The sequence below is a fragment of the Marmota flaviventris genome, chromosome 14 (genome assembly GCF_047511675.1).
Source record: "Marmota flaviventris isolate mMarFla1 chromosome 14, mMarFla1.hap1, whole genome shotgun sequence".
Taxonomy (NCBI): domain Eukaryota; kingdom Metazoa; phylum Chordata; class Mammalia; order Rodentia; family Sciuridae; genus Marmota; species Marmota flaviventris.
In genome coordinates this window covers 35,278,491-35,302,339 of record NC_092511.1, presented here as the reverse complement: position 1 = coordinate 35,302,339, position 23,849 = coordinate 35,278,491, and the positions used below count along the sequence as shown (strand labels likewise).

The 23,849-nt window shown below is 35.7% G+C and overlaps 2 protein-coding genes across 7 annotated transcripts in view; one reads left to right on the top strand and one right to left on the bottom strand.

The window, feature by feature from the left end:
* Camkmt (calmodulin-lysine N-methyltransferase) overlaps positions 1-2,842 on the bottom strand; it is a 374,703-nt gene extending 371,861 nt beyond the window's left edge. Inside the window, exon 1 of the mRNA XM_027934266.2 lies at positions 2,625-2,842. Within this exon, the coding sequence (XP_027790067.1) occupies positions 2,625-2,762 (138 nt within the window). The 5' untranslated portion in view covers positions 2,763-2,842. The remainder of the gene's footprint in view (positions 1-2,624) is intronic.
* A 391-nt stretch (positions 2,843-3,233) lies between these two features.
* Positions 3,234-23,849, top strand: part of Prepl (prolyl endopeptidase like) — a 37,120-nt gene continuing 16,504 nt past the window's right edge. Inside the window, exons 1-6 of one of the 6 annotated variants that reach the window (XM_071601537.1) lie at positions 3,234-3,379; positions 5,065-5,167; positions 16,857-16,979; positions 18,143-18,209; positions 18,876-19,082; positions 20,244-20,379. In XM_071601537.1, coding sequence (XP_071457638.1) covers positions 16,905-16,979; positions 18,143-18,209; positions 18,876-19,082; positions 20,244-20,379 — 485 coding nt within the window. In that variant the 5' untranslated portion in view covers positions 3,234-3,379; positions 5,065-5,167; positions 16,857-16,904. Of the gene's footprint in view, positions 3,380-4,913; positions 5,168-16,856; positions 16,980-18,142; positions 18,210-18,875; positions 19,083-20,243; positions 20,380-23,849 lie in introns of all 6 variants that reach the window. The other 5 variants (XM_071601535.1, XM_027934487.2, XM_071601534.1 and 2 more) reach the window with 5 other exon arrangements.

Genomic DNA, 23,849 nt, shown 5'->3' with positions numbered 1-23,849 from the left:
AACTCCCAGGTTGCCCATGTACAAACAAAATAAATGCTCACTATTTTATGTCAACGTGATGTTTGTTTTTGGTTTTGTTGTTGTTTGTTACTCAGCAATAGCTAGCAAATACACTGCACTAAGGACTCAGGGCTATGGCCACTTAAAGACTGTCCTTAATCTGATACTTTCCACAAGCTCTTAACAGTATCCATTAAAACCAACTAGCTAGGCCCTGTGCTAGAAACAGACAACAGAGATTAATAACACATCATCTATCCCCAGGGAGAACTCCCATTCTAATGAGAAAGACTCTAATAATCCTGAAATAATAAAGGAGTTTCCTAGCAGAATGAGGAGTGAGTGAGTGGGACAGAGGGAGGAATGGCGGGGTAGGTAATTGGGGGCTGTCAAAGTAGAGTAGAGGAGTGGAGGATGAGCAGTCACTGACCACGTAGAAAAGATTTTTAAAACTCCAAGTAGGTACATGTATACCATTAAATGTAAAAATGTGCAGAGCTCAAACGGCAGCCACAGCTGAACTTGATACTATATTGATTTAGACAGCAATTTGGAATGAACATAAGTGCTGGTCAACTAGGGTTTTTATTATACTAAGAACTACTGAATTCCTGTTGCAAAGCAACAAAAGAAGACAGTGTCTACCTAAAAAAGTATATATGTGGGGCTGCAGTTGTGGCTCAGCAGTACAGCGCTCACCTCATACCTGCGGGACTCTGAGTTCGATCCACAGCACCACATAAAAATAACTAAGTGATATTGTGTGAAACTACAACTAAGAAATAAATATTTTTTAAAAGTATATATGTATAAAGATAGAGGGAGAGAAAGAATGAAAATTAACCCCTTACCCAAAATGTTTTGGACCAGAAATGTTTCAGATTATTTTGAATTTTTGGAATATGTGTGTGTGTGTGTGTGTGTGTATATATATATATATACACACATATATGTATACATATGTATATATATATACATACACATATACATACTATCTTTGGGATGGAACCAAAGTCTAAACATGAAATTCATTTATATTTCATATACACCTTATACACACAGCATAAAATAATTCCATATAGTATATTTAGTATACCTGCATTTTGACTGCTACCCATCCATGAAGTCAGGTATGGAACTTTCCACTTGTGGCTCATGTCAATACTTAAAAACGTTTCAAATTTTGGAGCATTTAGAATTTCAGATTAGGAATGCTCAAAAAAAATAGATAGATAGATAGATACAGATATTATATACATATACATATTTATATAATTTGATAACTTAAAGCTTATATTTACTACTTTGATAATTATATTTTAAGAGACATTTCCCCCAGCCAGGTGGTTTAACCTTGTAATCCCAAAGACTAGGGAGGCTGAGGCAGAAAGATCACAAGCTCCAGGCCAGACTCAGCTAAGGCCACACTCAGCAACTTAGTGAGGCCCTAAGCAACTTACCAAGACCCTATCTCAAAATAAACCATGAAAGAACTAGGGATATAACTCAGTGTTTAAGCGCCCCTGGGTTCAATCCCAGTCGGGGGGGGGGGGAGATATTTACTTCATTATAGACAGTGCTCATGACAATGATCTCTAAGGATATTCATTTTGTTGTCCTACAATACCATTTATAACATTACAGCGAAACCAAAATGTTAATGCTCTGCAAAGACTGTCAGTAAGAAATAATCTTAATGATCTTAATGCTAACAAGTTATGTCGAAACAACACTAACAGACTACTGCATGAAACATGCCTCAAGACAACTCCAAAGAAAATCCAAAAACTACTTAAAACACCATTTCAAGTAAGCTGCAAAGCTCTTCTCCAAATACAAGACGCAGAAGTGGAAAGCTTACTTGGGTAAAGTTTTCTGCAGGAGACCTCAAGGAGTTTGGAAAGAATGTCAGTGAGCACAAATCAGAATTCCCGTCAAACCTACACAAGAGTGACCCGAAACAGCAGTAAGTCTCAAGTACTAGAAGACACCAACGTTCAACAAACCCACCCACGCACTCCGACTAGTACACCTTGGACACAAAGTGTCCCGCTGATCATTTCAAGCCACAGGATAAACCTTTGCCTTTCACATCACGGCGAGAGAGGGAGAGAAACAGTCTTCCTGATCTCTTTACGCTCCGCTATATGCAAAGAAACCAAGGCAATCCAAGTGGTGTCATCGTCCCAGCATTGGCGACCTCGTGGATCTCCAAGAGACTTAGGGACGGGGGTGCAGACTGGGAATCGGTGACACGTTCCAAACTGGGAGTTAAGAAAGAACCCTAGGGAAGGAGGCAAATCAGAAGCTGGAAAGGGGCAGTGCGCGGTGGGGAGCTGCGGTTCCACGTATCAGACTGGCGAGCAAGGGAAAGCCCCCCAGACAAACGTCTAAAAAGGGGTCTTCTACTTGGATCTGAGTTTCCCAGGAGCTCAGCCACGCCAGACTGGCTACCCGCCCAACCCCACCGGTTTCTTTTTTGATGGGACTTAGGTGAAGCAAGAGGGCGCTTCTCCAGTAGCTCCCGGCAAACTGAGAGGTAACTCTTGGTGCCAGTCCGCTCTCCAGGTACCTGCCAGGGGAGTGGCCAGAGGCATAGGTGAGGCGAGCAGGCATCTGCTTACCTGCCGCAGGAGCTTCCATCGGGCGGCTCCCAGGGGCGTCGAGACTGCAGGCTCCCGAGTAGTACCTCCAACAACCAGTCTCTCACAGGGGGCTTGCTCAGTCTCGCAGGTCCCGGCGTCCGCGACTAGCGATTCCATCCCACTGGAATAGTCTGTTCGTGGAGGTACTGCCGCCACAGCTCTCCCCTGTCAGGACCTGCCAACTTCTTCCCTGTCAGGACCTGTGACGCCAAGGCAGCTGCCTATGGTCCTTGCGCGCGCGCCCTCCCCGAATTCCGCATTTCCGGTATTCACGTCTCCTTGGCAACCAGGGTAGCGCTCTCACGTCATTGCACCATTTCGCTGGTGGCCATCTTGAGTGAGGGCAAACCAGAATGTGAGGTAGTAGTGGCTGAGTTAGTGGGGTGCTTTTCTCATTGCTTTCTTTTATCCTGCTTTCGTCTCAAGCTCAAATGTTTATCCCAGACCCAAAAGGATCATATTTTGGAAGACTATAGAAGCCAGGAATAAAAAAGTCCGACCCTAACCACAATAAAGATGGCGAAATATGCTTAGTCCTCGTGCTGGATTGTGGTTACGTAGATCGGCGTGCTGCAAACCAGCTCTGGGCGGCTTTGGGTAGGTTGTAGTTCTGCGGGCTGCAGAGCGCAGACTTCGGGCGGACGCAGCTGAGGTGACTGTTGCTTCTCCCTGAGAACTTCGGGTTCTCCTCCTGTCTTCAGTCGTTTGTGTCCAGAGCCGGACTTTGAATTTGCGTATGTATTGGGGGGTGTGCTGGAGGTCTCTTCCATAATCCCTTCCCGCCCCCCACCCAGCCACCCCTCAGTTCCCTGGTCCCCCTTTTTTCACCCGTGTCTTTTCGCTGCGTGTTAACTGGTACCACTCTCTCTTGCACCGAGATTGTCACATCCCAGAGGGGAATGTTGCACGGAGAAAATGAATAGATACCCTCCTAAGAACACCCATTTGTCTTCCCCACCGCCCCTCCCTAGCCTTGCGTAGCGTTACTCGGTGCAGATGAAGAATGTGATGGATTGAGGCTGTGGGGATAGATAGAGTGATTTAGGGGCCTTTTTCTTTTTTATTATTGTCGGCTGCTGCTCCCTATCCCCACTTGCCCGTTATTTTGCTGCGACATAGAAGGAGACTAAGGGGGGAGGGGGGCGTCGTCGCTGATCAGATCTGTGCTAAATCTGACGCAGTGTTCTACCCATGACAACAAGGGGCATTTTGGTAGAATTCCATGATTACATTCAACAATATGCGACATATCTAGATTACTCCTGAGCTAGTAATATTAATTATCTTTTGTTGAGTGGTTACTACGTGCCAGACACTTAAGGTTTTAATGTAAATTGCCTCATTCTTAAACAATAATCCTAGAAGGTGTCATTATTTTAGTTTTGCTGATGAAGAAACTGAGGACCAGAGCTAGTTATGTGCAGGGTGCAAAACCCGAACCCAGGTCTCTGATTCTTAACTGCTTCACTAGCTATCAAGGTTAAAAAGAACCCAACTACCAGCATAAACCAGAGATGACCTCATGTTTTATTTGTGCATCTTTGCAGTGTTTCTGTTTTTTAATTAAAAAGAGAAATGCCCTTTCAAAGTTAAAACCTTATAGTTTATGTCCAAAATTGGGCTTTTTGCTATACAACTTTCTGTCCTAGTGAACTGAGGCAGTTGCTTAAACCTTCCAGAGCCACAGTTTGCCCACCTGTAAAATTAGCATCTTTACAGCTACTTTATAAAGTCCATATAAAGTTTACATTAGACAAAAAGTATCTGGCACACAGTCAACACTTAACAAATATTAATCTCCCCTACATTATTAAGTTATTGGGTTTTTCCTATAGATCCCCCACATATATACCAAAGATATATTCAGAATTATATAAGATTCATTCCATTTTGCTTATTAAGCCCTCAGAGTTCCTGATTTTCTCCATTAAGACTATGTACTTATTTGCAAATGTTTATTCCTTATTTTCTGTTTTTGTTTGTTTTTTTTTTTTAGTTTGCCTTTATGAGTACCAGAATTAGCACTGCATAGCTAGAGGCTAATAAAATTGACTTTAAAAATGCAACTTTTAAAGTCACGCCTGTCAAGAAGTATGATTTAAGTGAACTAACCTAAGTCTTTAAAATTTATTTAACCTAAGATACAAGCGATCTGCAGATATTCATAACCTATAGGGTGCATAGACATGAAGGAAAGGGATAATAAGATCTGGTTATCCTAAATGCCTGAGAACTCACTACTATACTAAATCATTCGTGTCCTGGCAGCCCCAAAGGGAGCATAAACCAGGGACTTTGATATCATGCAGCAGAAGACCAAATTATTTCTCCAAGCTTTGAAGTATAGTATTCCTCACCTTGGGAAATGCATGCAGAAACAGCATTTGAATCACTGTAACTTCGCTGATAATTATTACAGTAGAATAAAATTGAAAAAATATCACCTAACCAAGTGTCTACAGAATAAACCCAAGATATCAGAGTTAGCAAGAAACATCCCAAGTCGGAGCTTCTCATGTAAGGTATGGACTGTTTAAGTTAACCTATTTGTAGGTCATTTATTAACTTTAGCTTTAAAATAATGGATAGACTATTAGAGCTACTAATTTTCTCAGTTATTCTATCTTGATTTTTTAAATTTTCACTCTCAGTTATCTGTAAGTCTAAAAGAATACATACATATCTCTTTATAGATCTGTATTCCCCCCCCCAAAAAAAACATAAGTTTACACAAAAATTATTCACATCATTACTTCTGTAATGTGCCTGCCAATGTAATCCCAGTTTCTCTGGAACAGTACCACTCTTAACACCTATTGTCCCTTGAGATTATTAATAGTCCCCTCACCTCTCAAAAGTGTCCTGGTTAAGATGTTAAATGATATGATCATCCTACTTATTTGCAATGAAGCTACCTACTTATGCTACTGCCTCTTTGGCAAACATCCTCTACCTTTTACTTAATGTTCCTTAGATTAAGTTATATTTGGGGGTAATAGTCTTGCAATATTTTGGCAATTTTATGACTGATTATTTTTTTAATTTTAATTATTTTGCATACTGATCTTTGGCTTTCTCTTGTTTTAAAACATGTATAACATAAAATATGCCAGTTTAGCCATTTTTAGGTGTACAGATCAGTGGCATTAATTATATTCATAATGTTGTACAACTTTCACCCCTATTTGCAAAACTCTATCATCACCTCCAAAAATGTACCCATTAACTCTCCACTGTCCCTTTTCATTAGGCCCTGGTACCTCTAATCTACTTTCTGTCCTTACAAATTTTCCTATTCTACATATATCATACAAGTAGAACAATATAACTTATATAATTTTATGTTTGGTTTATTTTACTTAGCATAATGTTTTCAGGGTTTATTCATATCAGTATGTACAGAACTTCATCCATTTTTGTAGGAATAACATTGTGTTGTGTATATAAATCATATTTTATCTATTCATCTGTTGATGGAAACTTAGCATTTTATGTTTTTAAGAAGCTATCTTTTATGATAGCACTCTCCTCCCAATCACGACAACCAAACATGTCCCCAGACATTGTCTCATGTCCTCCAATGGACAAAATCAGCTCCCAGTTGAGAAGCACTGAAGCAGAGCAGTGGCCAGCCTGTGGGAAGGACTGACTGAGACTTAGCTAACAATGTCTCCTCACCATTTGGTAGAAGTAATGTTGAACCCTTTCCATTCATTGGCTCATTAATTCTCCCAATAGCCCAATGAGTTATGTATCTTATCTTCATCATTATAAATAAAGAAACTCAGAGTGGTAAAAATCTTGCCGAAAGTCACTCAGCTAGCTAACTATGGAGAAGATCTCCAAGCAAAGTCAGCTGGACCCTCAGTTCTGAGCTTTTCTTGCATTGATACTGTTCCAAATAATCACACTCTCACCAGATAGCCATCAGGGACACTGCCCCTTTAAAAAAAAAAAAAAAAAAGGGCTATCTTTTTAATCTTATTTTATCTAATTTTTCAAGTTTGTATTCAATTTTTGCATTTCTCTTAGCTCATAACTATTTTATGGTTGTGTTTCTCTGGCTTTTAACTTTTTTAAGTTGGGTCCCTATTCTCCCTGGACTTTTATTCTTTACATTTTAACCTTTGAAATTGTTTTTCTCTTTATAGCATTTTGGCTTAGTTTGGCACTTTGATTCTTTACACACTTAAATTCTTTGTGCCATTTATTTATTTATTTGTTTATTTATTTATTTATTTTTGCATGGTCTTGTCCTGCTTTATAGTGGTAAACTTTTGAATTTACCTACAATTTTGGACCTTTAGATTGCTTTAATTTGCATTGCATTGTGTTCAGAACATTTTGTCATTTTATACTCAGTTTATAAATAGTAAGCAGGAATTACTGTCAGCTTGGCAGCTGTGAGATTAGCTCACACCCTAAACAGGAGGTGGACTATTTTTTTCTCTCCATTTGTCCCTGAAGCAACTTTTCAGTTCTCACAGATTCCCATTACTTAGAAACTAAAATGTTTCAATAACTTCAAGAATAGCTCTTTTAGTACTTCTTTTAACCTGCTATTGGTCCTGCTTTCACACATAGTATGTCAACTATTCCCTCTTTAATAAATACAGGAGTAGTTTAAAAGCTATTGTCTTTATGCTCTATGATCACTAAGACCTGGGGAAGCTTTATAGAGATACCCCCTCAGCTGTGACGATAACCTAGAATGCACATTTCCTTCTTTCTGCAAGCATCTACAAGTTCCAGCTTTGATTGCTATAACTGGGTATAGCAAAGTAGAAAAATAATTGTGCTTTTCCACAAATTTAAATGCATCTGTTTAAAGTAAGCCCTATTACTTATGTAAGTTAAATAAAGAACAGAAGAAGGTACCATGTGTAATGGAAATGCTGGAAGATAAAAGGTAAATCCATAACTAAACTACTTAGAATTCTTAATTTTCCTGATTGGGGAAAAAAAATACAAAGTTTTAACTCTTAGTATTCTCTAAAAGTCCAAGTACTACAATTTCATAATTCTATACCTCTACCTGGTTACCTAAGCAACAGATTATCACCTATAAGTTTGGGATTTTTTAGTAACAACTTCTGCAGTCTAGTTATATATTAGAAATCCTGAGGAATGTTTTAGAAATGCAGATAGACTGGATCTCACCCTGCATTTGCTGGATCAGAATAGCCAGGAAGCTTAAGGATATGTTTTTCAAATCTCCTCAAATAATTCTGAAACTCATAGCCTGCTACTGTCAGCATACCTATGTTTAGATGCTTGGTAATCAGATGTTGTTGACCTAAATCTAATTGACTTCTTGAAATTGTGAAGTTCTTTTTTGGCAAGTACCTTAGCTTTCCATTTTGCATTTGCCAGGTGGTAGTATGAAACTTATTCCATTACACTCACGTGCCAGCTAGTAATACTCAGAAGGCTGGCCTCAAACCAGACACCACATTTATCTTCCATACCATCCTGCACTGTTCTGCCTACAAAAATAATTTTTAAATTTTTTTGACAAAAAATTGAATAAGTGGGGCTGGGGATATAGCTCAGTTGATAGACTGCTTGCCTCACATGCACATGGCTCTGAGTTCAATCCCTAGCACCACAGAAAAATTTTTTTAAAAAATTGAATAAATAAAAGCAGTACTAAATCCTTTGGTTAAATATGTGTCATTTGTCTGTATTTATAATACAGACTGACAAGGTCCTGCAGTAGTCACCAAATTAGATGCACTGACAGACTTATTTTTCACTAACACTATTACATGTGGTTTACAAGAATCACTGGTTTTAATTAGTAGGTTAACCGTCAGAAATGAAGGGGAAAAAATGAATTTTGAAGGAAACTCAGAAGAGAAAAAAATGTGGTCTCACATAACTTTTTTTGTGTGTGGCAAGAATTCATAGAGTGGGTCTGTCTTACTGGTTATTTCTCCACATTCTATTTTCTCTTTAACCTGCTTGAGTTTGACTTCAGCTTCTTCATTAGAACTTCTGCCAAGATCATCTAAGATGTTATGTATTTCAACCCAGTGGATACTCTGCTTTCCTCCTGTTACAGGCCTTCTCAGCAAATTTAACACACTTAACCTAACCTTCTTTTATTTTGACTTTCTGACTCCCCATTTTCCTGGTTTTCCTTTTCTAAACATGGGTCTCCTTTTCTAACCTTTTTTCCATGTGACTTCTGAATTTGAGGGTTTCTTAGGACTTGGTTACCATAGCAACTATTACCTTCATTCCAGACACCCTTCTGAAATATATGGTATTTTGCTTCCCACCTAACAAGTCTTCAGTTGGACATTTCCTCATCTTCCCAAGCAAATTATCCACAGCTGAACTTTAGCTCCCCCAGTCCTAATTCAGCTCTTCTTTATGCCTCATTGCTGTATACCCAGGTGTTCAAGAGCATTTTTTTATTCTTCCCTTTTTTTACCCTTTCATTAACAGTATATACCAGGGGCTGGAGTTGTGGCTCAGTGGTAGTGCACTTGCCTGGCATGTGTGAGGCCCTGGGTTCGATCCTTAGCACCAAATATAAATAGATAGATAAATAGATAAATAATTGATCCATTTATAACTAAAAAATGTTTTTTAAAAAAACAGTTCTGTGATTTGGGGCATCTGTTGATGTCACCAAGTTTGTAATTTTAATTATTTTAATTAGCTCAGCCCATCCCAAGGAATAATATTCAGTAAATTGCTTGATATTCTAGTTAAAGTCTTTATAATAAAATGTTCACATACCCCCAAATCATCATATAATTGTATACAACATGCTTTCAGAAACACTTCAGTAACCTCCAGAATATATATGTGTGTGTGTGTGTGTGTGTGTGTGTGTGTGTGTGTGTGTGTATGTATTGAATTTGTTTGTATTTCTCCCTGTTTGCCACCTTCACTGTAGTTATCATTCACATGGACCCCGGTAAGACTCCTAACCAGACTCTTACTTGCCCTCTTTTTCCATGCAATTAGAAGAATGGCCTTAAAATATAAGTTAATGTCAATTCCCAATTAAAACTTCTCCAAAGTTTTAATATCATAGACATAAAGTTGGGGCTGGGGCTGGGGCTGGGGCTCAGCAGTAGAGCACTCACCTAGTATGTGCAAGGTGCTTGGTTCCATCCTCAGCACCACATAAAAATAAGTAAAATAAAGGTATTGTGTCCAACTACAACTAATAGATAGATAAACAGATAGATAGATAGATAAACAGATTGATAGATAGATAGATAAACATAAAATTTAGTTTCATAATTAACACTGTGCTTAATCTAGTCCCTCTTTGATTTTATGCTACTCCCCCCCTTCCCCATTCACTTTGATTAAGCCAAAGAGGTCATCTCCAAATAAAGGAACACCACTCTTTCTGAGTCTCAGGATGTTTATATAAGATTTCCTAATTCCAGTTTTTACTAGTTTCTTCTGTTTTACATATTGATTAAATGTTACTTTCTTCGAAGTTACTTTGGTTACCATGGTCAAAAATGCACAGGAACTAGGCAGAGGGAGCAGCATGTGTAAAAACTCAGGATTAAATTCTACAAGTAATGTAATCAACATGGTCAAAGATGAGCTACAAGAGGTAAACAAGGCCAGGTCATGTGTAGATAGTTTTTTAATTCTTATGAGAAATTTACACTGTATCCTAAAAATATTAGAATGTAGGTGCAATCAGATTGAACTTTAAAAGTATCATTGACAGATTTGCAGAAAATAAATTGGAAGTATGAAGCCTTGTAACTCAGAAAAATGAAGACGAGAGCCTAACTTAAGGTCGTAAGAATAAAGGAGATTTGAAGGAAAATTGGAGAGAATCAGTTGAACTTTGTCATTATAAAATGATTGCATTTTATTTGAAGAGTACAGAGTGATAATCTATTTGGATTCTAAAATCCAAAAGTCTTAAACTTTTTAAACTGAGAGCAAGGGAGCAGAACTAGACACAAAGCTATGATGATCTTCATTTAGCTCACTTAATAGATACTTTGCTCTAAAACCACATTGTCCTTGATCACAGGATGGTATCAGTTAATTAGGATAGGTACCATGTTAAGATTCCAAAATCATAAAATTCTAAAACGTATTGGCATTTGCCAGTAAATGGATAGAACTGGAGAATATCATGCTAAGTGAAATAAAGCTGTCCCAAAAAACCAAAGACAGAATGTTCTCTTTGATTGTGGATGTTAACCCACAACAAGGAAGGGTGGGGAGGGGAAGAATAGAAGTCCATTGGATTAGACAAAGGGGAAGGAAGGACAGTAGAATTAATCAGACATAATTTTCCTAGCATTGTATTTGAATACACGGCCAGGGTAACTCCCCATCATGTACAACCACAAGAATAGGATCCTAATTAGAATAAGTTATGCTCCTTGTATGTATAATATGCCAGAATACATTCTGTTGTCATGTATATCTAAAAAGAACAAATTTTTTAAAAATTTAAAAATAAAACATTTGGATCATCTTTATGCCTCATGGACTTATTTCTTAGTCACATCTGTAGCCTTACTATTATTATTCTTTCAGGTGAAGAAGGGGAAGGAATAAATACAACTCACTACTAAAGTTATGTATAGGTATTAGTTGAAACCATAGTAGCCATTAGGATACATTTACCTTTACACTATTACTTATTTTATCATTTTAAACTTTTTGTATCTCCCCATTTGATTGAGAAATCCTAAAAGACAAGTATTTTATAATATACAACTTGCCCAGCACTATTGTAATGACTACCTCATAGTAGCTTAGTAATAAATGTTCATGGAATGACCTTGTGGGTGGCATCTGCCTGTAATCCCAGCAGGTTAGGAGGCTGAGGCAGGAGGATCATGATTTCAAAGCTAGCCTCAGTAATTCAGTGAGACACATAGCAACTCAGCAGTACCCCCCAAAAAAATTGTTTATGGAATGAATTAGTAATTAAATGATTTTTTTCTTTACATGTAGCCATAAATGTTGTTGCTAGAAAAAAGACCCAGAAGTCATCTAGTCAGAGCTTTTTTTTTAAGGGTATGATCATATTGAGTTTATTTTTGTGTATGGTATGAGAGGTAGATGTCCAGCTTTCTTCTTTTGTTGTAGATATCCAGTTAGCACCATTTGTTGAGAAGACTATTTTTCCCCCATTGAAGTATGTTAGGATCCTTGTCAAAAATCATGTGACCTGGGGCTGGGGGTGTAGCTCAGTGATAGAGCGCTTGCCTAGCATGCTCTAGGCATGGGTTCAATCTCTAGCACCACCAAAAAAAAAAAAGCAGCTGACCTATGAGTGTGTTTCTGGACTCTTCAGTTCTATCCCAATTAGTGTAAGTTTTCAAATTAGGAAGTTGGGAGTTTGGGGTAGTTTTTTTTCCCCTAAATTAAAAACAAAACAAAAAAAAAGAAATTGAAACTTCTAAGAGTCTGAAATTAAGTGAGAAAATTAGTAGTCTCACTAGACTTGAATTAAACTGATTCATAGTATCATTCCTTTTTAATACCTTTTAGTTTAAACAGTTGAAAACATAGAGTATCATAGAAAATATCACAACAAATCCTATGTATCCACTACTCAGTATGATTTTTCTTAACTACAAAAAATATAATTTGAAGACTACTGTCTACTTTCATGATCATGTTCTTTTACCTCCCCAATGGTGAACATTATTCTTAATCTTTCCATGCATGTTTTCATATAAATTACACATGTGTTTGCATCCACAGATAATACTTAAATTGTTTTACATGTTTTTAAATTTTATTTGAGTAATATATGTAGGATTATATAATTTGCTCCTTTGCTCAACATTATGATTTTGAGATTATTCATTACAAATTTTATATAGTATTTGATTGTGTTGTTTGTATACCATAATTCTTTGGCAGGGGGTGGGTGTAGGTTGTTTCCAGTTTCCAAACTTAGCAAAAAATCCTGCAAATCACAGTCTTATGTGTATCACCTTGTGCATGTGTGTTTCTTTCTCTAGAAAATATACTTAGAATTGGAATTCCTGATTATGTACACATTCTAACATTTTTGGTCAAGTTAATTTCCAAATTGATAGTACCAACATACATTCAAAGTAAAATATGTGAGAGTTCTAACTCTGTGTACTGGATAAATTTTTGATATTATGAGATCTTTCTTTTTTGCCCTTCTTACAGATAACTAATATATCAATGTGGTTTAATTTTCATTGCCCTGATTAATAATGAGGTTAGCATTTTTCTTCTTAACATTTATTAACGTTATTATTGGTTTTATGATTTTTGCTTTGTTTTGGTACCCGGGATTGAACTTAGGGCACTTGACCACTGAGCCAACCCTGTTTTTTATTTTATTTAGGGACAGGGTCTCACTGAGTTGCCCTAGTGCCTCACCATTGCTGAGACTGGCTTTGAACTGATGATTCTTCTGTCTCAGACTCCTGGGCTGCTGGGATTACAGGCATGTGCCACCACCCAGCTGGTTTTATGTTCTTGAATTACTTATTCGTGCCTTTGACCATTTTTTCTGTTGTTTGTCTTTTTCTTACTGATTCATAACTGTTCTTTATATGTTCTTTGTCTTTTCTGTGAGCTGTAGATATCTTTTCTATATCTATTCTGTATTTTCACTTTATATTTTTTTGTTAAATAAGGTTTAAATTTTATGTTTTGCACTGTGTTCCATTCAACTCAGCGCATATTTATTGAACACCTAATGTGCACCATTCTGGACCTTGAGGATATAGCAGTGAACAAAATAAACAAAAACTCTGCCTTCATGGAGCCTACAAGGGGATGATGGTACAAGGAGATAGTAAAGAAATATATGAGTGAAATACAAAGTTTATCAGAGGTAATAGGTACAGTGAAAAATAAGACAGTGGGGGGATAGGGAGGGTTGATTTTTTTATTAGAACAGGGAAGGCCTAGTTGAGAAAGTGGCTTTTGAGCAATAGCTAAAAGAGGTGTTTGGCCAAAGGGCACAGCAAATCCTTAGAAACTGAGGTGAAACAAGCCTGGTGTGTGCAGGAAACATCAAGGAGCCTTTGTGGCCCATTTGGAGTCAAGTGGATACAACTGATATGTAATACGGGTTGAGCATCCCTATCCTGGAAATTTTAATACTTAAAAATCTTTTGGAGCATTTAAGAGTTTAAGATTAGGGATGTTTAGCTGGTAAAATCTGAAAATATTTCAAAATCTGAAAAACTATGAAATCCAAAACACTTTGGATCACAAGCATTTTGGATAAGGGATACTCAACTTACAGTAGCCAAGGTCAGCAAAGTAGACCATTGTAAGGATTCTTGTGTATCTTCTTAGTAGGGTGGGAAGCATTGGAAAGGTTTTAAGTAGAAAACCTCATTTTATACTCATTTGAGCTCCTTTTTGAAAATAGCCTGGGAGGCATGGGCAAAAACAGAGAGTTAACTTTGCGTAATCCAAAGAAGAGATGATGATAGTACCAGGATAGTGCCAGTACAAGTTAGAAGAAATAGTCAGATTTAGAAGAAGAAATAGTCAGATTTAGACCTTGAATGTAGAATTGACAGGATTTAGCAGATCACTTAGTTATGGGAAGAGAGAAGGCAAAGGCAAACTAAGACTTTAAAGCATGAGCAGCTAGAAGGACGGATTTTGAGTTGAACACAATACCTTTATTTTATTTATTTGTATGTGGTGCTGAGGATCAAACCCAGCGTCTCACATGTGCAAGGCAAGTGCTCTACCACTGAGCCACAACTCCAGCCAGATATTTGACATTTGACTGCCTAGACAACAGGGGTTCTTTTGGTGGGGAGGGGATATATAAGGATTTCTAAGTTCAATTTTCAATATTTTTTTACATACCTGTTAGATATCCAAGTAAAAATGTTGAATAGTCAGTTGGATATACAAGTTCAGCTTGTTCCAGGGATAAGCTTAGACTACAGCTATAAATTTGGGAGTCCTCAGGCTATAAATAGCATTTAAAGTCATGACCGGATGAGATCATCAAAGGAATTAGTGTAAAGAGAAGTCATCCAGGAACTGAGCCTTAAGCATGCCAATTTTAAGGCAAGGAGTTGAGTTGGAACCAGCTAAGGAGACTGAGAAGGACCAGTGAAGTAAAAGGGAAGGTGTCTTGGAAGCCAAGTAAAGGAGTGTTTTAGAAAGAGGAAGTGGTCAATGGTGTCTTCATGCTGACAGGCCAAGTAATATGAATATGATGTGAGTACTGAAGATTGACTTTTACAGTCTTCAATGTGGCCATTCAGTGACCTTGACAAGAGCAGTCAGAGTAAGAAGGGCAAATGGAGAGGAATTGGAGGCATTGAATATAGGGAACAAGTGCTTTTCTTTCTTTAACAATTGCTCTTAAACAGGAATGTAAATTTAAGAGGACAGATATTGAGCCCAACTCTGTTGCTTTTAGCTCTGTTTTGGCCATGGTTCTTGGTAAGAATGGGTCTGTAAAGTAATGAAACCCAGCTCCATGACCCAGAATTTGGTAGAAGATGCAGGATAATAGGGGAGGTCATTTTGTAGCTATCCTTCCTCTTTCATAATAACTCATAGGAATTACAGAATAGAAAAGCCTGTGTCTGAAATTGAAAAGGCAACTCAATCTATTGCTATGCTAGTTTCAGGACAGGTTTTTCATAATCTTCTGATTAATGATTTAATGTTTCTTTGGGTGATATTAGGGTATTATTGATATATTTTGCCTCACTACTTCAAAGATTAGCCATAGATACTATAGAAATCCTAAAAAAAAATAAATAAATGAAAAATAAGCCATCTGGCATTTGTACTTAAGATAATTACTCAAAAAATTAATGGTATGATTGGAAGTAGAGGTTAAAGATTATAGATTGACTACTATAACAGCCATTATTGAAATTTTGAATCTAATCCATATCATTAAGGCATTCCAAAAAATATAAAAGGAAATACTTAATGAAAATGATTATTTTCCATTTAATCTGCTTTGGTGACTTTTCTGTTTTATTCTTATGTTTAATTTTAGATTACAAATTATTGTAATACAAACTATATTTATAGCTTACTTCTTGACAGTGTTCATAAAGTATCACGGATGTACTTGTGCAGTAAATATGTACCAGCTGTTGGAGGGCCTTACCAAAGACTGGTGCCTCCTCTGGCACAAATCACTATACACTTGTCATCTTTGGCAGAGAGCTGAAGTCAGAAATCTTGGCTAGAATTATTTGGCTTAAACAAAACAAACTGGAGACATGTTGAATAATAAAATATTTTTTTAATTTGATAATTTAGGTTTTGCCTTATCCAAATTTTAATGACTTACGTTATTTATTTGCTCACTGAGATCAACTAAAGCTCTTGGTTTAATTAGGTACTCCCAGCAAGACACACTGAATGCTTTTTTAGCTTTCTTCTATTTCTAGCATATTCATTAATTTGTCTTTTACTGTTTTTGTTTCTGTTTTTTGCAGTATTGGGAATTGAACCCAGGGTGCTCTACCACTGAGCTATATCCCTAGCCCTATTTTTTATTTTGAGAAAGCACCTAGCTAAGTTGCCCAGGATGACCTTGAACTTGATATCCTCCTGCCTCTGTCTCCTTAGTCAAAGTCACTGAGATTAGAGGTGTGCACCATGATCCCCAGCTTTCCATTAATTTTACCATAATTTTTTCAGTGCCAGGGAACTAACTTGGGGCTTCATGCATACTAAACAAATGCTCTACCACTGAGCTATATTTCCAGCCCAGGTTAGTGTTTTTGTCTTCCTTTTTCTTTGATATATTTCCCTCTATTTAAGAGTTATTTCGGTACTTAAAAAATTCAGCAAACTTTTTTTCTTCTCATTGCTATTACACATATAAAAGTTCATAAAAATTTTCTTTCCTCTTTAATTGTATATGACTTTCTCCTAATACTTCAGAACATTCTCCAGAACTTCTTAGTTCTGTATCTGAAGTAGTTATCCATTTAAAATAACAGTATAACTATTGTCTGTCTTATTTTGTTGACATTTTTAAATGAAAAAGATCTTTTTATTGATGAGCTTAAGGAAGAATGTTTAAGATCTGTGAAACATGTTATTTCTTATGTATAGACCAGTAAAACACATTATTTCATAAGTATGGACCTAACATTGTGATACTTGCATGAAAAAAGAAACAAGGATTCTCTTTTAAAAGAAAGGGTTTCTTCCCTCTAATTTGACATATTTTGATCATACCAATAAAACTTTTTCTAGGATCGTCTGCCTATTAAACAAGAACACGAAAAATCCCTTTCAGAAAATATGGATGCATTTGAAAAAGTGAGAACAAAATTAGAAACACAACCACAAGAAGAATATGAAATCATCAATGCAGAGGTAGGATATTTCATACTTTTTAAGAAAACTCTGATATAACCAGTTAAGTTGCAAATGAGATATTTTGTGATATAGACATAACCTTATGTCAAAATTATACCACTTTTGGACTTCAAAATATGCTGAAAATTTAAAGAACAAAAAGTAAGTAAGTAGAGTGTGATCCTTAAAATGAATTTAAATATCAAAACTAAGATAAATTTTGAAATGTAATGTATTCTGCTTTTGGGGGAGCAACCAATTCTGATTTAAAACTTTTAAAAGATTCAAAAGAAAGTTCAAATGATACTAATTCCTATTTATTATTCGGAAAGTATTTGCTTGCTCTGTTTTTTTTTTTTTAACAAAAGGATATTCACTTTAATATAGTTCTATGAAAGCTAACCACTTTATGGTTAGCAATCACAAATATGCAAATGAAATAGACTGAACAAGAGATTGAAATTTTTTCAGTTTGACTGAAAACAGTCACAGATTATAAATGAAAATGACATATGTTGTAGAATAGCTGTAGAAATTTCTGATTCAGATTATGCCATTAACTAGCAGACAATGTGAAGCCATCTGAAATCATATCAATAAATTGTACTTACTATGTAGGAATAGTGTTCATGTTAGTAGTATTTATTTTTTCAGTCTTAGACTCTATCACCCCCACAGAGGACAAGATATTCTATAAAATCAAGTCAACACTGCACAATCGGTGATATTTTAAAGGGAAGAACTGCATATTTTAAAGGGAAGAACCTCAGAAAGTTACCAGCTGGGTTTTCAAGCTAATCCAAGATAGTTTTCTCATCTGCATCATTTTGGATTATTTTGAAGAAGCCATTTGATTTTCATTAATTGGATCCTACCATGAAGATACCAGATGTTTCAAAAGCTAAAATATTTATACAAACATGAGAACCAACAGATTTTGTTATATGCCTTGCATTTCCTCTTATATTTAAGTATTAGAAACCCCTTCAGTGATTCTGAACATATATGAAAATCATATCTTACCAAGTATATTGTAAAAAGTGATCCATTTTCAATTTCATATCTGTTCACTTATGTACTTCAACAGATCTGCTTTTTTTAACTTCATCTTGGATAAAAAGAACATTAAAAGGTTAATTAAATTGTTATTAAGTAAAACATTTGTTTCTTTTCATTGTCAGGTGAAACATGGTGGTTTTGTTTATTACCAGGAAGGTTGCTGCTTGGTTCGTTCCAAAGATGAAGAAGGTACAGCACATTTTTTTCCCATTAATGTGTTCTGATTTTTCAGATTTTATATTTTTATAGTAAGTTTAATTTCTCAAAGGTATAAAAAATAATTTTTAAAGATTACTTCTGAATTTTTTTTAAATAACTAGTTTTTAATTTTGGGTTTTCTTAGGATATTGTTAACAGCTATACTCAAAAGCTTTGGCAGAATGAATGGGGATGGGTTCCAGCATTTTTTGACTATGTACTATGGACAGATTCTATACTAGATTTGCATTGTCTAACTCTCCAAATTCTATATGGTCTCTAATTACTAGGTTGATACATAGAATAATTGTCAGTAGCACAAGGTATTATAAAATAACCAATGCTAGTTTATGTATCAGTCAGACTGTCATCATTGTTGAAGGAAACTAGAATATGGCCTCTTAAACAAGGGAAATGGTTAAAAAAAATAGGGCTGGCATTGTATCTCAGTGGTAGAGCACTTGCCTAGCATGTGTGAGGCACTGGTTTGAGTCTCAGGACTGCATATAAATAAATAAAACAAAGGTTCATCAACAACTAAAAAATTTTTTTTTTAATTTTCAAAAAGGAAATGTTAATTTAAAAAGTTAAAATACAGTTTAAAATTCTATTAAAGTACATCTTGTAGTTATCTCTTTCATACTTTTCTTTATACAGCAGACAATGATAATTATGAAGTTTTATTCAATTTGGAGGAACTTAAATTAGACCAGCCCTTCATTGATTGTATCAGAGTTGCTCCGGATGAGAAATATGTAGCTGCCAAGATAAGGACAGAGGATTCTGAAGCATCCACCTGTGTAGTTGTGAAGCTTAGTGATCAGCCAGTAATGGAAGCTTCTTTCCCAAATGTGTCCAGTTTTGGTAAGCCACCAACCAAATGGTCTGGGTTGAAAAGGCAAAAGTGAGAGAACTGACCATGCTTTTTAACCGTGTGTGTGTGTGTGTGTGTGTGTGTGTGTGTGTCCCTGTGTCCATAGGAAATCCATGAGCTAGGTGAGCGCTCTACTGCTGAGCCACAGCCACAACCCCTATGCTCATATTTTTAAGAGTTACAGTCAAAGTCCTAGTTGTATAGTATATTTTGATATATTAATAATTCTTTGCCAGTTTATTATGTAGAATAAATCTTTGCATTTTAACATTTTATTCAACTTTATGTGTGGATTTCTTTTTTTTTTTTTTTTTTTAATTTTATGTTGTCTCATAAAGCAATAGTATTGCAGCAGATGGCCAAAGTCACCACTAAGGAGCTTTGGAACATGTTGAACTAACTGATTTATAAGTGGAAGCTGTGACATTTTTAATAATAAAATCATCTTTTAGTTTAGTGGTAGATATATTGATACTTTGTCCTCCCTTTTCATTGCCTTCATTTTCCCCGTTGTTTTACTAAATGACTTTGCAGTGAATTGATATTATACCCTATGACATGGATTCTAAAACATATATTTTGTGTATTTTAACCTCTGAAATCAGGATGCATACTATATGATGTCTTATAATCACTATCAGCCAGGTGGCAATCATGATGTAATTGTGTGCAGACTTCCATTGACAGGTTCTGAAGAACCATCATTCAAATGTATTTAATAGTTGGAGATGTTCTAAGGCTTGAAACAACACAGAAGAGATTGAGGCATGTCATAAAGTGATCCAATATTTCTTCAGACTTAAAATTATAAATTTAAACATAATTCATCTCTGAAAGCAAATGTGATTTTATCGGTCTCTTTCCTAAATGTTGAACATTAGATCTTATTTAGAAACTTAAGTAGCATGAGACTAAACTACTTGAAAACTTAAAATCAATAGAGTAGTGTTTTATTTTCTGGAAAACACTCAGGCTCATATATAACACAGGCTGGTACAGTCAAGCCTATGTTCTATTTTGATTTCTAGGGATATATACTTGCACATCTTTTCTCTTTGGCACTCAAAACTAGAATGGACCATGCTTTTTGTATTTTCTTTTTTCCTGTATGTAGGTAACTACATCTTATTCTTTTAATTACTTTCTTTCAGAATGGGTGAAGGACGAAGAAGATGAAGATGTTTTATTCTACACCTTCCAGAGGAATCTTCGCTGTCATGATGTATATCGAGCCACTTTTGGTGATAACAAACGTAATGAACGTTTTTACACAGAAAAAGACCCAAGGTACTAAAATGCAGTTAAGTCCTTTTCTCCAGAATGGTTTTCCAGTTACAGAAGTACTGGTGTTGGTTGACTTGAAATGTTAATTTTTGCATAATAAGGCTATGGTGATCATTCTTTTATTAATTGTTTATGTTCAAAATCAGAGACTGGTTATCTTCAAACACAAATACATGGTAGACCTCATACATCATTTAACAGTGTAGATTGGACAATTTCTGAATAAATTTTTTAGAGGGAAAAAAAATGTAATTTAACTTCAACAAATCTATGATGGTAAAATTGATTCCCCAAAATTACATATACTAAATCTTTAGTAGAGCCATAGAACTAATCTACAGATAGTGTGCCAAACTGACTTTATCATTTCATTTTATCTGCCCCTACTAGCCCAGATTTGGGTGCCTGTTTTGTTTGTTTGTTTGTTTATTTGTTTTTATATATACATTTTATTTTATTTTTTTTATTTATTTTTGTATGGTGCTGAGGATTGAACCCAGGGCCTTGCATGTGCAAGGCAAGTGCTCTACTGCTGAGCCATAACCCCAGCCCCTGGCTGCCTGTTTTTTAAAAAGCTGTTATTGCACATATGACTAGGAAAAAACCTCTGCCAGATGGGTTCTTTATCATATTTGTTTCTAGTACTTCAGTAGATGTATTCAAAAAAATTTTTTTTATTTTATTTTGGTGGTAGAGTGTCTCTAAAAATCATTTTCAGGCAGAATGCCTGTTAATATATTCCTCAAGATTAGTGCGTTTTGAATGTTAACTTTTCTATTTTCAAATATGTCCAGAGCCATGTAATTTACATATTCTAAGGAGAGAACCATTTAGATTCTAAAGGGAAGGATCTAGACAGAATTAAAGGACCTAATTTTTTTATATTTATTTTATATTTTTTATATTTATTTTTTAGAAGTAGTTGGACTCAATACCTTTATTTTGTTTATTTATTTTTTATGTGGTGCTGAGGATTGAACCCAGAGCCTCACTCACATGTGCGGGACAGTGCTCTACCGCTGAACCACAATCCCAGCCCTGAGGACCTGATTTTTTAAGTCACTGAAAAATAGCCATTTTTCCCCAGGCCTCAAAACTTGTTTTTTCTAGTGTGAATGCTATTCATGGGTCAAGGAACCAGGAACAGGGCTAAATTAGAAAAGCACAGGAAGTGGCCAGGTCTCTGAAGCCTCTGGGTATCCAAATGCCAAAAATCTCAGTGAAGCAGGCTCAGAGTAACCTGCATGCCATACCAAAACTTGACATCTTAGATAGTTCATGAGGAATTTTAAAAATACATCTGTAACGTTCTTAGAAATTAGTAAGTTGAAATCCAGATAGTTAAAGGTAACCTAGAATTGTGCAGCGGTAAGCAGCAAAACAGGCACCTGCTAACTGTTCATTCCTGCTCTTCCTTTGTGGTACAAAGAAGCTAAATCTTTAGGTAAGAAAGGTAATTGACTTGGAATGATCCTTTCTACTGTCTAGCAAGGAGGGTTCTAGACTTACTTCCTTACTTCTCTACATGCTGATCATATGATTGAGCTTGGGCAAACCATCTCCTGCTCAATTTCTACATATTGTGATGGTTTACTTGGATGCTTCAAGATTTGATAATGACATTTATATATTAATTCCAAATGTCTTCCAAGATTTAGTTCTTGATTCCAGGTCTTTTTCGTCCTTTTGAGTATACATCTCTTTAAATATTTATGCAATTTTAAAAATCCATGCAAGGGCCACAGTTATGGCACAGTGGTAAAGTGCTTGCCTAGTATACATGAGGCACTGGGTTCAATCCCTGGCACCACGTAAAAATCATATATATTTGTTTGTATATATATAAACAAAGGTATAAAAAAAAGTCTTAGTATAAAAAAAAAAATCCATGCAAATCATTTCAAACTCACCACTTATATATCCAAATAATATTGCAGAATGGGAAACTGGAGTTTGCTACACATGCAAGCATAATGTCTGCCTCTACAATTAATAATAAGAAAAAAGAAATTTAATTATTGAAACTTGAAATTTTGGAAATTATTATATAATTTTGGTTTTTTTTTGTTGGTATTGGGGATTGAACTCTGGGGCACTCAACCACTGAGCCACATCCCCAGCCCTATTTTGTGTTTTATTTAGCGACAGGGTCTCACTAAGCAACTCATGCTAATGCCTTGCTTTTGCTGAGGCTGGCTTTGAAGTCCCAGCCTCCCAAACCACTGAGATTACAGGCATGCGCCACCGTACCCAGCTGTATATTGAAAATTTTTAAATTTTAAAAGGAAAAAAAAAAAATCCATCTTTTTTAAAAAAATTAAAAGAAAATATATCAAAGTACTAACAAAGGATCTTTTTTCTATTGTTCTTATCTTTCATCATAACCATTATTATTTTTTAAACAATTTGGGAAAATAAACGTACCAATAGAAGTAAATGGGGAAAAAGGAGTAGGCTCTAGTCCTTCAGGTTCTTTGCTCCTTTTTCTAAGAAACATTTTACTACAGAGCCACTTGTATTCTCACTTTCCTATAACTATATGTCTACCAAGTAATTTGTGCTTTGACTTATCATCACAAAACAATCAAATAAAATAGATAAAAATAACAAAGTGTTGGCAATAGAAAGCAAAGTATGGTAGGGGACTTGCCCTACAGTCCTACACTAAAACATATGAAACTACAACAACTAAGGTAATATAAATTGTCAGACAAATAACAGTCTAGAGTATAACTCTAAAATGGACCTTTGTATGTATGAAAACTTAGATAAGAAAAGAGACATCACAGACTAATGAAAATAGTTACTATTTTGTGATGCTGTGGGAAATATTGACTATTTGGGAAAAAATAATTTTCATCATGTTGGTATATAATGTTAAGAGATTTAAAAAGTCTACTGAAAAAAAGAAACTCCCCCAAAAGAAAGAGATGAAAATATAAGTATTTTACTCAACCTTGATTGAAATATTTCCAAAGCATAAAATCACTGAATAAATTAGAATGCGTAGTGCCAGTATCCTTGCCTACCTAAAATATTAAATGCCGTAATTTAAAAAATCTAGACAACAAAATGGAGGAAAGTATTTTTATCAAAAATATGTTACTATTCTTAATTTATGAGGATAAATTTATATACATATTGGTATGTGTTTACTTACCAATTGTGTGTGTGTGTGTGTGTGTGTGTGTGTGTGTGTGTGGTGCTAGGGATTGAACCAGGGCCTCGTGCATGTGAGGCAAGCACTCTACCAACTGAGTTATATCCCCAGCCCTACCTACCAGGAATTTAAACTACATCCCAAATTTAATGTGGACACAGACATTGCACAAAAGAAATACGGTTGACCAAAACATGAAATACAGAAGAAATTTTACCAAAATATAAATAGGGCTTATTTCTGGAGTGGGCTTCAGAATTATCATTGTCCTTTACCTTTTTCAATATTTCAGTATAGACTGCTTTTTTTAATA